Here is an 18905-nt window from a genome sequence, read left to right as displayed (position 1 = left end):
GTCGTATCCTACGTGGTATTTCATCAATCATTACAATAGTTGTAAAACTCATTGAGATAATTGTTACCACAAGGGTAGGCCTATATAATTATGTGCTCTTTGTTTCGCTAAAAAAAAAAAATTCTTCCGTACAAAGGTGCTTCAAAAGAAATGTAATGCTGATCTTATCGTTGACGTTTTCTAAGAATAACTGATAGTTACGTTGTACTTACCATGAAAAAACCGTCGCAGCTCACATTTCATCAGGAGCCGCGCTTCCTTAGTCCCTCGTGAATCTGGCAATACTCATCGCTGATTGGCTAACTGCGAGTGTGACGTAATGACTTTTACGAAATCGGCGTTGTACAGAAATTGCAAATGCTCTTCATTGTTGCTGCTGCCACGTTGCACACCGTCCCGTCCCCGTCTCGTATTGCTTATAAACGCTACACAACAACATCACACAACCACACCACGAGGGCAATCTTTTTAACTTTTACACAGGTGGTGCCTTATTTCCCCTTATTCTTTGTTTATCCTCGTCGTTGGGGATATTGCCGATTATGGCACAGAATATATTAACTAAGCCATAAGGCTAATCATAAATCTAATATTGCCTAAGCCTAATCATAATGTTTGCCAATGTTGAAATATTGACCCCACCTTCCCCCCAAATATGTACAATGTGAGCACCAGTAGGTATATACCCACTCCCCCTCCACCCTACCTAATATGTACAATGCCAGCACCTGTAGGTACCCACTCCCCCTCCACCCTACCCAATATGTACAATGCAAGCACCTGTAGGTACCCACTCCCCCTCCATCCTCCCCAATATGTACAATGTGAGCACCTGTAGGTACCCACTCACACTCCCACCTCCCCAATGTGCACAATTTTTATTTTTTATTTTTTTTGTATACTGAATCGAGGCTCGTGAAAGAGCTAACATTTATTTCACAAACAAATCAACCAGACAAACAAAATATACAAAAAGAGGGAGCGGAAGACAAGATGGGGAGGGAAGGGGAAGCACACAACCACAACATTTGAGAGCAGGGAGAAGTGTGGGAGGGAGAGGGCTTGGGGGCAGGAGGCGTGGGAAGGGGAGGGGGGGAGAGGGGGGGAGAGGTATAAAACACAAGGGGACCGAAATTAGCGGGGGTAGAAAAGATCAAGGTTTTGGATGGGGGAGGATAAGAGGTGGTGGTGAACAGCTGTTTTAAAGACCTGGAGGGTGGAGTGGGATTGAAGAGAGTGAGAGAGTTTGTTCCAGAGGTGGGAGAAAAGAGGAATGAAGGAGTGAAGGTGAGCAGAAAGTCTTGATTTTGGCAGTTTAACCATAAGAGGGTTGCAGGCAGATCTTGTGCGACCTGTAGGAATATTTGGGGGACAGAGCCCAGAGAGGGCTGGGGGGGGGGGGCAAGGCCAGAGAGGAGTCGGTAGAAGACGGAAAGACCACCAACCTGCCTGCGGTGAGTGAGTGAAAGGCCCTTGGAGTTAGCTTCATCGCGGGAGATTCCAATGATTCTGAACGCTTTGGTTTCAACAGCGTGAAGACAGGCTAGGTGTGAGGCAGGAGCACCAGACCAGAGGGGAGAGCAGTATTCCATAGAGCTGCGGATGAAAGCCTTGTATGTGGTGAGGAGCTCAGGTGTGCCAAGGAAGGACTTCGCACGACGGAGGATGCCCAGTCGGCGACTGGCTTTGGAGGCCAGATTTGAAATGTGGTTTTCCCAGGAAAGATCATGGCAAATAGTGAGACCCAAAAGCTTGAGTGACAGAACTTCTTGGAGAGGATTATTCAGAAAGTGGATGGGAGGGTTTTCCAGTCGGTCTTTTCGGAGAGACATCGTAAGAGTGTGAGATTTATCAGGATTGAAAGACATGTTCCATTTGTTTGCCCAGTCTGTGATTTTGTCCAGGTCTGCAGAGAGTGAGGAGGCTGCAGACTGCCGATCTGAGGGATGAGGAATGGAGCGACAGAGAGTAGAGTCGTCAGCAAAGAGATAGGATTTTCAAGAGAGTCAGAGAGATCATTGATGAAGACCAGAAAAAGCACAGGGCCCAGAACACTACCTTGGGGAACTCCAGCCTGAACAGGAAGAGGAGATGAGAGAAACCCATTCAGGGCCACACGTTGACTACGACCAGAGAGGAAGTCCGCCAGCCATGCGTGGAGATTTCCATGGATACCAAAGGAGGAGAGTTTGGTGAGCAGAGCAGGGTGCCAGACCGTATCGAAGGCACGTGAAATGTCAAGGGAGACAGCTCTAATTTCCTGTTTGGCGTTGAGGACCTCCATCCATTGTTGAGAAAGCAGAAGCAGCATGTCCAGAGTAGAGTGACCAGGTCTGAAACCAAATTGATGATCAGAGATCAAGCCATTGGAGAAGAGGAAAGATTTCATATCTGAAGCAATGATGGATTCCATGACTTTGCTGATAATTGAGAGAAGGCTGATTGGTCTGTAGTTGCTGGGATCTGTTTTTGCACCTTTTTTGTGCAAAGCGGTGATGTTGGCTGATTTCCAAGCAGATGGCAGATGACCTTGAGCAAAAGAGAGGGTGAAGAGAACAGAAAGAGGGAGTGAAAGAGCGGAAGAACATGATTTTAGGACCCGTGGGCTGATGCCGTCAGGACCAGTTGCAGAATCAGAGTCGAGGGTTGACAGAAACTTTTTCACCTTGTCAGGAGGAAAGGACACGGAGTCCAGGAGCAGCTGGGTACGACTGGGTATGGTGGGTACAGAGAGGGATGGGTTTGGGACACAAGATTTAGAGGCAAACACAGAGTTGAGGCATTCAGCTTTTTCACGTGCGGAGTTAGCCGTTAAGCCGTTTGAGGTGAGGGAGGGGATGGAGGGGGAACAAACACCAGAAACAGATTTGACCAGACGCCACCAGGATTTGGAAGAGGGAGACAGATAAGAGAGTTCGGTCTTGAGAACGGTGAGATATTGTTTCCTGGCTCTCCTGAGGGTGGACACACACTTGTTTCGGGCTTTGTGAAAGGAAATGAGATTTCCTTCCGTTGGATTTGCTTTCCAGGAGACGAAAGCAAGTTGTTTCAGGGCAACAGCCTCACCACAAGATTCCGTGTACCATGGACGGGAGGAAGGGTATGACAACTTAAGACGAGATGGGATAAATCTGTGCATGAGAGAGAGCAAACTCAAATGTGAGCACCTGTAGGTACCCACTCACACTCCCACCTCCCCAATGTGCACAATGTGAGCACCTGTAGGTACCCATTCACCCTCCCACCTTCACAATATGAACACCTGTAGGTACCCACTCACCCTCCCCTAATATGCACAATGTGAGCATCAGTAGGTATATACCCACTCCCCCTCCACCCTACCTAATCTATCTATAATGCCAGTAATCTCTGTCTGTGTGTATGCGACCGCTGTTTCTCGACAACTACCGGTCCGATATACTTGAAACTTGCCAGGTATATTGCTGGGGACCTGAGGATGTGCCTTTTCAAGGTTTCATATTAATCGGACAAGTAGTTACCGAGCTATGTCCAAAAAACGATTCAACCAATCAGAGAGCAGCGAGCTATCACGTGTGCCGAACGTGGCGAACAGACTCTGCCTCGGACGGCACATTTGAGAGCGTATTCATTTATTTCACGTTGGCAAACTATGTTGCCGTTAAACTATGTTTTAAAACTAATTAAAACTATTTTGCGATTCATCGTAACTGCGATATGCGACCTTCCGGAGCTCCTGTGAGAGCGTGCGCCATTACGGATAGTAATTCAATTAAAAACATAAAAACATTGTCCCAATTCAAGGTTTCATATTAATCGGAGAAGTAGACGGTAGTTACCGAGCTATGGCGATTTCTTTACCAAACTCCGCAAGCCGTTCGCTTTGGACCAAACCATTTCATGTAAATAGAGGGGGGGGATTGTCACCGTACTCGCAAGCCGTTCGCTTTGGACCAAACCATTTCATGTAAATAGAGGGGGGGATATAATTTTAGATATAGATATAGTACGGGCATGCCCTAGTATGTACAATGCGAGCACCTGTAGGTACCCACTCCCCCTCCATCCTCCCCAATCTATCTATAATTCCAGCAATCTCTGTGTGTCTGTCTGTGTGTTTGTCTGTGACCGCTGTTTCTCGACAACCACGGGTCCGATATACTTGAAACTTGCCAGGTATATTGCTGGGGACCCGAGGATGTGCCTTTTCAAGGTTTGAAATTAATCGGACAAGTACCTACCGAGCTATGTCCAAAAAACGCTTCAACCAATCAGAGAGCAGCGAGCTATCACGTGTGCCGAACCGTTAATGCAATGCAAGCGTTAATGCGTTAATGCAAGGCTTTTCTTTTTTTCCCTCTTCTCTTTCTACTTTTCCTTGTGATTAAATTGCAAACAGCCAAAATACGTTGGCGCTAATTGAATAATTGGCCATTAACACTAAAATAATCGTAACTGCGATATGCCAACTTCCGGACAGTGCAGCCTTCCATGTTGTTGTTGTTTGCAGCAGCTGTTTGCAGCAAGGCAAGGCTTTTCTTTTTTTCCCTCTTCTCTTTCTACTTTGCCTTGCGATTAAATTGCAAACAGCCAAAATACGTTGGCGATAATTGAATAATTGGGCATTATGTTTTACAACTAATAAAAACGAATTTGCGATTCATTCGCTTTCCTGCGCGTTTGTGTACGCGATGGCGATTTCTTTACCAAACTCCGGAAGCCGTTCGCTTTGGACCAAACCATTGCATGTAAATAGAGGGGGGGGTTCTGTGGTCGTTGCGAATGGACCAAACCATTCATGTAAATAGAGGGGGGGGATTGTCACTGTACTCGCAAGCCGTTCGCCGTTCGCTTTGGCGTTGCGAATGGACCAAACCATTTCATGTAAATAGAGGGGGGGGATATAATTTTAGATAGATATATAGTACGGGCATATATATAGTACGGGCATGCCCTAGTATGTACAATGCGAGCATCTGTAGGTACCCATTCACCCTCCCACCCTCCCACCTTCACAATATGAACACCTGTAGGTACCCACTCACCCTCCCCTAATATGCACAATGTGAGCATCAGTAGGTATATACCCACTCCCCCTCCACCCTACCTAATATGCACAATGCGAGCACCTGTAGGTACCCACTCCCCCTCCCCCTCCACCCTACCCAATATGTACAATGCGAACACCTGTAGGTACCCACTCCCCCTCCATCCTCCCCATTATGCACAATGTGAGCACCTGTAGGTATACTCACTCACCCTCCCTAGTATGCACAATATGAGCACCTGTAGGTACCCACTCAACCTCCCCAATATGCAAAATTTGAGAAACTGTAGGTACCCTCCCGCCTCCCCATTATGCACAATGTGAGCACAAGTTTTACCCATTCTCCCCCTTCCCCTCCCCCTCCCGCCAACCCCTCACCCACTCGAAATGCTGCTTAAATAATTTATTGCTTTAATTAAATTGTACAAGAGGGTTTGCCAAGAATATGTTTATTTTCACTATTTGGAAATAATATCTGGGTTGGCCTGTTAGTATTCCAATCTGAACTCCTGGTTCATGATGTATGGTTCATATAGGTTTCAATCCAGTGCACCACATGTGTTTTTACTTTGTTTACATGTCCCTGTAATTACAATTCCGTCTCTCAATGTTTTTGTCCTGCAAGTGTATTTGTGTACGAGTCTTAGATCTAAGTAAAAACTAGAGCAATGCGACCGTGTCGCCAATATGCCTCTGCATAGTCCCACAATGGGTAGATGCCCTCGTTCACTGTTCTAAAAATAAACAATTTTGATGTAAATACCTTCAGCTGTTTTCAAGTATCACATTTTCACCAGCCATGACAGGTTTCACATCGATCGGTGAAGCGGTTTCAGAGAAGGGATTTTTTTTTAATATCGGCTTTCAAGCTAATATTGCTGCCCACACCACTTGACATATGTCCTTAAAAAATGTACACTCTGCATATGTATGGGTAGGGGATCACGTTTGTGAAGTTTCATATTGATCGGATAAGGTTCCTTTTTCTATCCAAGATGGTTGCCAAACCACGTGACCTACAGCATCATCATTTTCAAACTATATGCAATAGTGGTGTTAGATGATATTTGTAAAATTTCGCATCGATAGGTTAAGCGGTTTCAGAGATATAATTATTTCATAATTTCCCTCAATCCAACATGGATGCCACACCATGTGACCAATGATGTTTTCGTAATCATCTTTTAATCGCCATGCCTAGTCAATGACACACGTTAAGTTTTGAGTCAATCGATTTGGTGGTTTGGGAGAAGAGGGTTTTTTTTGGTTTTTTTTAGGTTTTAGGTTAAATTTAATATGGCTGCTATGCTATGTGACCCTATGATGTCATAAATTTAATATTTCAATACAAATGGGTCATGGATCATGTGCATACAATTTCAGATTTTTAGGATAAGGAATTCGATTGAAACATTTTTGGCTGGTATACCACTTCACCTCTGATGTCATCATTATCAGGTTTTTGTTCCCCATTGGAAGTACTTGACAATGTGCCAAGTTTCAAATTTTTCCATTCAGCGGTTTCCGAGAAATAATTTTTTAATTATTTGCGTTTAATCCAATATGGCTACCATACCACGTGCCCTATGACGTCACAATTATCATAAAAACATTCTGCATGGGTGTTACTCCGACCCTGAAAGTTTCGTCTCAATTGGACACATGGTTGCTGAGAAAAACGAGGTTTAGCCTGGGCGGACGGCCAACCCAAAAACATAATGCCTCCGGTCACCTTCGCGGGCGTAGGCATAAAAACATCCCTTCAGATTCGGATGATAATGCTGTGGAACCTGTTTGAGAAATGTCATGTGTATAATAAATGTACTTGTTTTTAATACTGTATTGCCAGACCTGTGCTTTCCACTGGATGTTTCAATAATCAGCATTATTTGTTTTCTGGTTCTGACAGTTTTTCTGACCCCAGATTTTAATACCTTGGCATGAATAAATACAAACAGCCATACATGTTCAGTATTGATATATTGTACATACAGTACTTGCTGCTTCCTGTGTGTATCAGGCATCTAGTACATGGTGTTGTGTCATTGTAGTGCAAAATTTGCTACACTAGTGGAACCAATGTTTTTTGGAATCCTTATACCCTAGGCAACAAGACATGAGTTGGTTCCATTTTTTCAATGGCGTCTTTGGCGGCCATTTTGAAAGTCAAAATGGCCGCCATTTTTTTGCAATTTTGTATGTATCTTTTCACATAAAACACTTTGATTAACCATTTTTTCGGGCATTTTTGTCATTCCTTGTACAGAAAATCCACCAGAACACTTATATCCAGTTAACAGACGTTTTTTGAGAAATATCTTTGGCTAACAACTTGTTTTGAGCATAATCTAGTCGGTTGTAGCTGAAGAAGTATATGCCAAATTTTCTAGAGACGCCAAGTACAGGAAGAAATCTGGCTGCTTCAGTGAACGTGTGAAGTTAATCAGCGCCAACACTTGCCTCATGTACATTCGTGCCCATTGATACATTGGGAATTTACTGTGGCTCCTGTCAAAATCACTCAGCTGCTTTTCCAAGTTTAGATGTTCAATCTCCATTAGAAGTTGTTGATGGGCTTCCTGAATGCCTACCTCTTTCTTGTTTGCTTCTATCAAGTTATCCATACAGGCAGATAGAGCTTCTACAACTGCAGGCTTCTCTTTCAGAAATTCTGAAAGCCAGAGATCAAAGAATACCTCTAATGTGAGCTCATGAGCTTGAACAGCACGATTGTGGTGATTCCCATTGAGTATCTGATTTACTGTCACAGTGCTGTACAGATCCTTGCTCCAAGCTTCATCAAGCCCGCTGTGCTCAACAGTCCTCCCAAGGCACCTTAGTGCACACAAGACAGCGTGGAAACCACCAGGGCATACCATCCATTTCCCAGCATATTGGTCATGAAGATATTCTAACTTTAGGGCCCTCTTGTAAAGATCCATGTCAAATGTAACTAAGATCGTTCCAGTGTTTTCTGGACACACAACACTATTGAGGTACGAAAGCTTCTCAAGAACTGTCACCAGTGTTGTCCACTCATGAGCTGGTGCCTTAATGATAGGCATTGTGTGATCTTGATCAAGGTTGGGTGTCTTGTTCTCTTCTGGAGTGCACACACGAGAATTGTATGCTGACCAAACTGGTATACCGTCTGATGTCTCTTCATCGTGCCTCTGTGAATACCGTGAAAGTAGCCATGCAAAGTCTTGCTGTGTTGCATTAACAACTTTATCTTGATACTGACCAAGTTTAAAGTTTTCATAGCGTGGACTTCTACTTGGCTTGGGGTTACCAGTAATTGTAGTCAGACATTTCAGTCACAGTTGGCAGGATGTTCTCAAGTTTTGTTGAGGTGTTGTCATGCAGCTTCAGTGGTTCAGCTACAGTCTCGTATTCTGATACATCTGGGGGAACTCGTTGATAGACAGCAAGAGCAGTCCCATGGAATGTGTTCCGTCCATCAGCTGTGTCTACCTTGGCATCTATGTTATCAGCTGAGCATCTGATTGGCAGATTTTTCGACAGTCCTGGAGGCACGTAAACGCCATTGAATTCATTCATATTCTCTTGGACTGTGGTGGCAATCTTTGAAGTGATCTCCTTTACACGTTGATATGAAACACCAACGCCACTCTGGTACAACATGTCTATGTCTCTGCGACTGCGGTGTGCATGATGGCTATGGAGTGAAAGTCCAACCCCTAATGGCGTTTCAGTTGTGAACCTGAAGGTTGAAGTTGAGGACTTTGGCTGATATTGCACCTGCCGATCAGATTTGAACTCCTGGATGATGTGCTGTCCAATAAGTGCACATGTTCCATTTATCTTTTCATTGCGTGATTGTGTTTTGGTGGTGGCTGCTCCCTGGAAATTTGAAATTGCACATTTGAAATTGGCATGAGCAACGTCAACCAAAGGTTCAGGAGTTCTCTCTTGGCAGAATACACAAAGTTCGTAACTTGTGCATTGCTTCTTAGAAGGCGGCTCTTCAAACGATGACATTATGCGGCGGTGAAGCTGAAATCCAACTTGTCTATGAATACCTGTAAGATAAAAAAGAATAAAGCAAATGTTCATATTTCTTTCATTATTGTAATTATAGTTATCGATGTGTCGTTTAAGACTGTAGAAATTAGAATACATACACAATTGCAAAAAACGGCGGCCATTTTGAAATTCAAAATGGCCGCCGAAGACGCCATTGAAAAAAATGGAACCAACTCAGGTCTTGTTGCCAAGGGTATATAGATGCAAAAAAACATTGGTTCCACTGGTGTAGCAAATTTTGCACTTACATATAATAATTCTACATAACACCATGTACTAATCTTCACAGGGCATTGCCTCCTGTGTATACTATGCTGTCTTGCAGAGATTTGTCCTCAGCTGGGTATCACATTTGCAAGCGTGATAAATATGTGATGGTACGTTTTGGTTGTGGACCTAAATATCTGACAGTACCTTCCAAAAGGGTAAGCCTAATTTCAGCATCACTTATCCCTGGTTGTAGCAGTCTCTCTGTTCCATTAAGGATAGGACATATAATGCTGAGAGTCCAGCATTATATGTCCTGTAGCTGGAAAGTTGGAGGAATAGAATCTTCTTTACACTGAGGATGTTACCTCTTTCTAGAACGTTGCTTACTCCTCACTTCATTGGAGTACCAACAACATCATGGGTCATAAAATATTGCCCGTACCATTGACTATATCATATTTGTATGACAGTTCTCAAAAAGTATTTTTATTCGACTTGGTTGGTCTTGACAGGATGGCACCAAGGTAGTTGGCACTTAACCTTTGAGATATCTAATCTGGGTTCCATTATTGGCTCGACTATAAACTGTCAGATTGGTGTTTCAGGTTGACGTTCTATAAAGGTCACATAATTGTCAAACTTTCTTTGGAGATCGGATGTAATGATGAGCAGGGTGTGAAGGAAATGTAACTCCCAGTGGCCTTGACAGAGAATAGACCAACTAGTTAGAGCAGCTCTGTGAATGAAATTGTTCATGCATGAAAATACATGGTATTTAAACACAAGAGTAGGCCATTTGACCCATATTGCCTGTGCTTTATCAACACAAAGCATCTACTTTTCTGTGAGTCTCGTCAATCCACCCTCATTCCTGCAGTAGTAGAAATAAGGACTTCGGAAGAAGAGGAAGCTATTAATGTGTTGAAACTATGTTGCAGTGAAGGTGGTTACACAGCTTACACCAAAAGGTACATATCATGGACAAAAAAGATAGGACCACTGGACCTGTAGCTTATTTGAGCACTGGCCTAATGTTGTAATCCAAATTTGGTAGTATTCTGGCTGGTCGGTCTGGAGAACAATATTTTTGAAGGAATTTACGAGGTTTTCCAAAAAATTGATCAAGTCAGCCATTTTGACACACATCCGGTCATGTGATCAGCATGACTTCCCTGATTTAACATCCCTGGCCTAATGTTGTAGCCCCAATTTGGTAGCATTCTGCTGGTGCATCTCGATTAGATTTTTGGAAGGAATTTGCGTGACCGCCGACCGCCATTTTGATATGCTTCCCGTCACGTGATCGGCATGACGTCTGCAATTTAACATCCCTACAATTTAAAATCCATGGCCTAATGTTGTAACGCAAATTTGGTAGCATTCTGACTGATGGGTCTGGACAAAGATTTTTGAAGGAATGTACTAAGTCGGCCATTTTGACATGCTAAGGTCACGCGACCGGAACCAGCTTTGTATTCCCGTTACCATTTAGGAGTGGAACCTTGCTGATCACCATTTAATTCGAAACGGCTGACTTTATTAGCCCCCGTTGCCGTTGGACTTAGTCCGAAATGGGGGCTTATGGATTAGGTCTCATCCATCCACAACCATGGCTCGGAGATGTATGGACCAATTTTGTTCATATGTGGCACAAAGGCAATACATGATGGTGTAAATATAATCATTATATTGTTTCACAATGCAATCAAAGATGGCCGACTGGCGACTATTTTAGTTGTAAAAAACCCGATGTTGAACACAGTCATGCTCAACCATCTCTCGGACATGCATTTGCCGATCTTATTCAATTTGGCAGATATTGAATTATGGCTTACATATATGCACGTCATTTTTTTGTAGGTCAGATCCAAGATGGCTGACTGGTGACAATCGTGTTAGTTAAATGTGTCCTCAACAATTTCTCGAACATTCGTGGTCCCAATTTTGTTAAAACTTGGCACAAGCACAGTACATGATGGCATACATGTACACCTCACGTTATTTTGCGATCTGATCATAGATGGCCGACTAGTAGACCTGCGGCCATTTTAGTTGTAAAAAAAAATAATTATTGAACACGGCAACCATTTCTCGGACATGCATTTACCGATCTTGTTCAAACTTGGCAAACACATCATACATAATAAATGATGGGTTACATATGCAGTATGCACGTTATTTTGTTTCGAGATCAGATCCAAGATGGCCGACTGGCGGACATCGTGTTGCTTAAACGTGTCCATAACCATGTCTCACACATGCATGGACCGATTTTGTTCAGTCTTGGCACAAAGACAATACATGAGAGCATACATATACAGAAGATTTTGTTTTGTAATCTGACCAAAGATGGACGACTGGCGGTCTTTAACTCTGTAGAGCAAAATTACTAAAACCACGGGGGCTACGACATTTTATGTCTTTTTGTTCTTGTTAGGTTACTTCTACATACAATGTAGAGGAATACCTATTGGTTTTACTAGAATTTTTCTTATTATTATTCTTCCGCCTCTGTTTTTCATGTGTAAAAAAATTTAAATTCATGTTCTCTGCAACTGTTGGTCCGATTGGCATGAAATTTTCAGTGATTGGCTAGACCTGTAGAATTTTTTTTACTGCTATTCATGACATCATAGATCAAGTGGTATGGGCGCCATCTTGGAAAAACCGAAAAACTTTGCACCTCTATATCTCCAAAAGCGATGCGTAGAAAAGATTGAGACATGGCTCATTGTAAAGAACTCTCCGTGCAGAATAACATAATTGAATGATGATGTCATGGCTGTTTTTGTCTTTCCCTCGCGGTCCCCATGTACTGTCTTTGTCTTTCCCTCGCGGTCCCTATGTGCTGTCTTTGTCTTTCCCTCGCGGTCCCCATGTACTGTCTTTCCCTCGCGGTCCCCATGTACTGTCTTTGTCTTTCCCTCGCGGTCCCCATGTACTGTCTTTGTCTTTCCCTCGCGGTCCCCATGTACTGTCTTTCCCTCGCGGTCCCCATGTACTGTCTTTGTCTTTCCCTCGCGGTCCCCATGTACTGTCTTTCCCTCGCGGTCCCTATGTGCTGTTTTTGTCTTTCCCTCGCGGTCCCCATGTGCTGTTTTTGTCTTTCCCTCGCGGTCCCCATGTACTGTCTTTCCCTCGCGGTCCCCATGTACTGTCTTTGTCTTTCCCTCGCGGTTGTCAGCTCTTTCACGAGCCTCGATTCAGTATAGAAAAAAAAAAAAAAAAAAAAAAAAAAATACGTGCCTCCATTATGACGTCATAATTCGACAAGTAAAAAACGTAATCTGATCAGGATTAAATTTCTTGATCATCTTGGTATAAATTGATGCAGAAATTTTTTATAATGACGTCGTAGGTTATGTGGTTTGACTGCCATATTGTTTTAACGGAAAAGCCTTTAAAACACTTTTTCTCCAAAACGGCTGAGCAGATCACGGTCAAACTTTACAAGAATGACCGCATACCCATGACAAACAAAGTTTGGGGCTCTGACGGAGGTCACATGGTTTGGGAGCTATGATTTTTTTTTATGCATACACCTTTAAAACTTACCTCCTCCCTCATTTTTGACCATATTGAGTGGAAACCTCACAATTATGTTCCCCATGTCTGAGTGCTAAAATGACCTTTTGGAATTTGCGATAGGGTCACATGGTTTAGAAACGATAAATAATTCAATGGATATCTTAAAACATTGTGTCTTTTGAACCGCTTCATTGATCGACGTCAAACTTGATAGTTATTTAGCAGGGGTATAGTGGAATAAGTGGGTAAAATTTCACCATGATTGCTTGTTCGGTTTGGCAGCCATAAATAATTGAAGGGAGATATTTAAAAAAATATTCTCTTGTTCCGCATGATTGATTAACGTGAAACTTTAAACGAATGTAGATGTCCTCAATTGGAACAAATGTTTCAAATTTCAACATGATTGGTTGTATGGTTGGGATGGTAGAGGTTGTTATTGTGTGAAGAAGAAGAAGCTCTACATTTTATCTTCTCCAGCCATTTGACTTTTCAGTGTAGCTTTAATTATGATGAAAGTGGGGTTGTATGAAAGCAAGAGTTATGAAAACTGCGTTGTATGAAAGCGGGGTTGAATCGAAGCGTGTCAAATGAAAATGGGATTGCATGAAAGCAAAAGTTATCAAAGCGGGGTTGAATCAAAGCGTGTCCAATGAAAGCATGTCCAATGAAAGCGGGGTTGTATGAAAATGGGAAGGCGGAGGAAACCGGTCATCACTGCCAGCAGTTATACAGTGGCAGTTGTAGTTAATTTTTGTCTTTTTACCTTCTCCCCTCCTTACATACATGATATGTATGGATGGTCCCATGGAGATTCATACATGCACATTGTTATGTGTTACCTCCCCATACTCCGGTTACGTTGCCCTGGTTATGAAAGGGAACACGGCAGAAAGATTTGTTATTTTGAGTGTTCTAATAAACCATGGCAAAACCACACCAATGCAATTGTGTAGAACAAAATAAGTAATTGTATTAAGAACTCTCACATACACAATAATAACACTCTTAACGAAAGTACCATAAAAATATAATTTGCATCTCATGAACAATACATATGATTGTACCATCATTCCCCAATGCTCCCAAAGCAATAAACTCACGATACGCCAAACGTGAGTGGAATGTAACAATCCCAAAGTCCGTGCACGAATCCCCACGCTGGGTGAAGGTCAAAGTCGTGCAGAATGGCAAGAACAACAGGCAGGTATCGGCGCGGCTGCAGACGAGGAGTTACGAGGTGTGAGGACTGGCCGATGGTGGTGCGGGGTAACGATCCCCCAAAACGTGAGTGCAATCCATGCCCCACGTCCACCAATGATTAAGCCGATATGGAAACCAACGCCGATCAACACAATGATGTCGATATGGGAATCCCAATGACAAAACACGATGCACCAGGCGGACGGCCTCCTCGAGGAAAAATGGCTGATTGGCCTGTAATGGAGGCGCTTGCTTTCCCGCCAACAATAGTTCACGCTTAGTACCAAAACCTGAGATGCAGGTTTAATTGCAATCGCAATATGGGATGATGTCACGGGCAATCCCTTTCACAGGAAGCCTCAATTAATTCGCGACCAATATCGAGGAAGTCCGCTCGCCGCCTCGATGTGACTCATGGCTCTCTTTCCCCCACCGATTTTCTTCCTTCCTCCTCTTCCGGTCTCTTTGCCGCGTTTTTATTTTTCCCCTACAAACATTTATTTTTATCTTTTACTAAAGTCATCTCCATTTCACACAGAAATCTTAACAGCAATATTACCTGAAACTAAAAATCCTACAAGTATATAATAACAACAAAGGCGGAAGTGACGAATCCATAACAACATCTACTTCATGTCTCCCATGTATCAATGAGTTGTGTGTCGACAAAAAAGCTCCATTACAGAGACAACCAAGAATATCATAATCCCAAGTACAATTGTGGCCAAAAATATTGACACCCTTGCACTTGTTTTCAAATTATTCACAATCTTCTCGAAAAATAAGTTGAAATTGACAAAAGAATTTCAACTCCACAATTCTTTACTTCACTGTTAATATTACAGAACCTTTGTTTTTGATTCAGAACTTAATATGTCCTTTTAAATCAGAAAATAAAAAGAAATGGCATTGGCAAAATTATTGACACCCGAGGCTTAATATTTGGTAGCACAAAATCCAAAATTATTGACACCCGAGACTTAATATTTGGTAGCACAGCCTTTGGACAAAATAACTGCAGTCAAGCGCTTCCTATAGCCATGAATGAGCTTCCTACACCTCTCTACTGGCAGTTTGGCCCACTCTTCTTTTGCAAACTGCTCCAGTTCTCCCAGATTTGAAGGGTCATTCCCTCGTGAAGGGTGCCTTCTCCGAACTGCTGTTTTCAGATCTCCCCACAGGTGTTCAATGGGATTTAGATCTCGACTCATTGCTGGCCCATTCCTGTGTGCTTTTTGAAATTTGTTTGGGGTGATTGTCCTGCTGCAAGACCCATGACCTTCGATGGAGACCCAACTTTCTGACACTGGGTTGAACATTGTGCTCCAAAATCCCTTGGTAATCTCCTGATTTCATGCCATGCACACATTCAAGGCACCCATTGCCAGAGGCAGCACAGCAACCCCAAAACATTACTGAACCTCCTCCATGTTTGACTGTAGGGAAGGTGTTCTTTTCTTTGAAGGCTTCATTTTGTTTTCTGTCAACATAGAGATGATGTGATTTACCAAAAATGTCTAATTTGGTCTCATCTGTCCACAGTACATTCTCCCAGAAGGATTTTGGCTTGTTCAGGTGTGTTTTGAAAACTCCAGTCAGGCTTTCTTACGTCTCTCTTTCAACAGTGGGGTCCTCCTGGGTCTCCTACCATAGGAACCCTCTTTCATTGAGTTGGTGACGGATGGTGCGAGTTGAAACCATTGTACCTTGTGTCTGAAGGTCAGCTTGAATATGATTGGCAGTTGATCGAGGTGCTTTCTTCACCATTCGAACAATCCTTCACTGCAATCTTCGAGCAAGTTTTGTCTTTCGGCCACGTCCAGGGAGGTTGGCTACAGTGTCATGGGCTTTATACCTCCTGATAACATTGCCTACGGTGGACACAGGAACATCAAGGTCTCTGGAGATGGACTTGTGGCCACGAGATTGTCCATGCTTGGCTACAATCTTGTGTCTGACCTCCTCAGACAATTCTCTGGTTTTCTTTCTTTTCTCCACACTCATTGCAGTACACACAGTGACACAAAACAGCAGAATGACTCATTTTCTCCAATCAATGTTGTTGAATGAGTGATTTTTATATTGCAGGCACCTGCAACTCAGTACAGGTGAGTTCAATTCCAAAGTAAAGGAGAATCACCTGCTTGACATCTAATTATTTTTAACAGCTTCTAAAAGGTGCCAATAATATTATCCGGGCCATTTTAGGATTTCCGTGTGGAATAAGCTGAGATTTAGTGATTTTTTCAACTTTTTTGTTTTTTCCACTGCGAACCAAAGAAATACAAATGTGGATACCAAAAGATTTTTAATATCAACAATTTTCTGGAAGAAATGGTGCATTATTTGAAAAAAGTTCAAGAGTGCCAATATTTTTGGCCACGACTGTACAAACACCAGATCCAAAAGTTAAATGATAGAGGAGAAAAAAATTAACATTACAGCCACATCATCAACTCGGTACCATTCCATCATGCGGCTGCATCAAATTTTACACGGTACAATACAGGTTTACATCAAGTTATTGTTTCACCTTATTTCAGAGATTTAAAAATTGGAAGACAGTATAACTAATTGGCTGCTGGTCTCATCATTGCTGGAAGCGTGGCTGTGCCGCTGACGCAGTGTCCCTGCTTCCAGTAAGCTGGTACTCATTTTGCCGACCTTAGAAGGATGACAGGCTGAGTCAACCCACCTGGTGTTAATTAACGGCACGACCATGGCTCACACTCAAGACCCTAAAATCTTCAGCCAGCCAACCTTAACCGTTAAGCCAACACCAAGCTTCAAAATTGGAATAAAAAACAGAAGTAGTTAGAGGTTGTGGAATGAAAAAAAAAGTGAATAAAGAAAGGTGTGCAAAAAACAACATTACATATGACTAATGTAGTGGGTTTCAATCCCTTTCCCCGGAATGAGCACCTTGTCAAACTCAGACAGTGTACAAGAGGTTTATTGTCCCCCGTCGCACAGCGGAGCGAAAGGGGGACTATGGTTTTCCCCTCCGTCCGTGTGTCCGTCCGTCCGTCCGTGCGTCCGTGCGTGCGTGCGGGCGTGCGTGTTTGTGTGCATGCATAAGCGAAGGACCGCATTCGAATTTGGTGTGTGGGTGCAACCCACGTCAAAATCCAAGATGGCCGCCGCCATGTATGTCTGATGCCATGTATGTCTGAACCTTGTGAGATGAATATCTTGAAAAATAAGCGAAGTACCAACTTCTAATCTGGTGTGTGGGTGTATCTAGGCATAAGGAAGAATGCTGTTTAAAATTGGGTCGCCACGTCAAAATCCAAGATGGCCGCCGCCATGTATGTCTGAACCTTGAGATGAATATCTTGAAAAATAAGCGAAGTACCAACTTCTAATTTGGTGTGTGGGTGTATCTCGGCATAAGGAAGAACGCTATTTAAAATTGGGTCGCCACGTCAAAATCCAAGATGGCCGCCACCATATATATGTCTGAAACTTGTGAGCGAAATATCTCGAAAAATAAGCCAAGTACCAACTTCTAATCTGGTGTGTGGGTGTATCTCGGCATCAGGAAGAAAGCTGTTTAAAATTGGGTCGCCACGTCAAAATCCAAGATGGCCGCCGCCATGTATGTCTGAACCTTGTGAGATGAATATCTTGAAAAATAAGCGAAGTACCAACTTCTAATTTGGTGTGTTGGTGTATCTCGGCATAAGGAATAACGCTATTGAAAATTGGGTCGCCACGTCAAAATCCAAGATGGCCGCCACCATATATATGTCTGAACCTTGTGAGCGAAATATCTTGAAAAATAAGCGAAGTATCAACTTCTAATCTGGTGTGTGGGTGTATCTCGGCACAAGCAAGAAGGCTGTTTAAAATTGGGTCGCCACGTCAAAATCCAAGATGGCCACCGCCATGTATGTCTGAACCTTGTGAGCGAAATATCATATCATAGTATGTTTTCTGCGTCTTGCACTTTGTCAACTCACATCACTTCACCGACGGGGGACCTCGGCGTAACGCTTGTTATGGATAAGAATACATGCATGGAAGATGTTGGCCTAGCGTATAAGCTAGTAACACCACATATAACATCACAGGGACATCATGGTCCTCCACAGCCGGCCCCAACATCTCCGCAAGCCACAACCCATAGTCGGCTTAATATACTTTCTTCAAGGACCAAGGAACCCAAAACATCCTTTGTTCATCCATTCCCAAAGACACAGACTGCCGCCCCAAAGAGAAACTATACAAAGTTAACAGGGCAGGATAAGCTTCATTCGGAAAGAATGTTTCGCCAGGCCAAACATGGGATATTGTCAACAGTTTTTCAAAGTCCAACAACCAGCCACCAGGGAAATAAGTCACAGTGTCTTTCAGCCTAGGACACTGCTGCCACACTGGAACTTTCAGTGAAGCCTTTCAGTGCCTGGAACACTGCTTTCACAGTGTCAGGATAGGGACTTGATGAAATCCCCTACACTAACAGCAAAAAAGGGACGATGTGTTATGTTTCTTATCCAAAGATAGGAAGTAAGCATAGCTAAAAACATTGCACATCAAGGAGATAATAACTTGGAGATACTTCATTACCCAATGGCTATCACTTTGTTCTATTTCAGCAGAAGTAAATGTATTACGAGAGCACTGCACACGATCAGCATAATGAGCAGATTTATCATGAACATAGAAAAATAAACTCAAACATGAGACCCTTCGACCAAATAAATGTAGTGTCTATGGTAAGATCTCCATGGGACAATAATGTATCACAAAACCACCTCTCAAGTAAACGTGACGAGAGGTGAGGGGGCTGTAAAAATGGATCTGGTTAAGACACGACTGTCCTACGTTTTGCTCACAGTTGACTTTTTCTGGTGTTCGTGGGTGTTGCTTTTGATGAATTGCGAAAGAT

The 18905-nt window shown here is 43.0% G+C and overlaps 2 protein-coding genes across 3 annotated transcripts in view; one reads left to right on the top strand and one right to left on the bottom strand.

Annotated features, from left to right (window-relative positions):
• The window catches only part of IDUA (alpha-L-iduronidase), a 200754-nt gene that overhangs the window by 52563 nt on the left and 129286 nt on the right, over positions 1–18905 (top strand). The gene's annotated exons all lie outside the window — the stretch shown is intronic.
• Positions 1–18905, bottom strand: part of LOC137420959 (sulfate transporter) — a 72026-nt gene that overhangs the window by 14810 nt on the left and 38311 nt on the right. Inside the window, exon 1 of one of the 2 annotated variants that reach the window (XM_068106516.2) lies at positions 213–293. The exons of the other annotated variant lie outside the window; for it this stretch is intronic. Coding sequence (XP_067962617.2) covers positions 213–215 — 3 coding nt within the window. The 5' untranslated portion in view covers positions 216–293. Of the gene's footprint in view, positions 1–212; positions 294–18905 lie in introns of those variants that run through there. 2 annotated transcript variants of the gene reach the window in all.

Source organism: Myxine glutinosa, chromosome 2 (genome assembly GCF_964187855.1).
Source record: "Myxine glutinosa chromosome 2, kmMyxGlut1.1, whole genome shotgun sequence".
NCBI classification, from domain to species: Eukaryota; Metazoa; Chordata; class Myxini; order Myxiniformes; family Myxinidae; genus Myxine; species Myxine glutinosa.
Note: the sequence above shows the minus strand (reverse complement) of the source record. Positions and strands in the feature narration are given on the sequence as shown.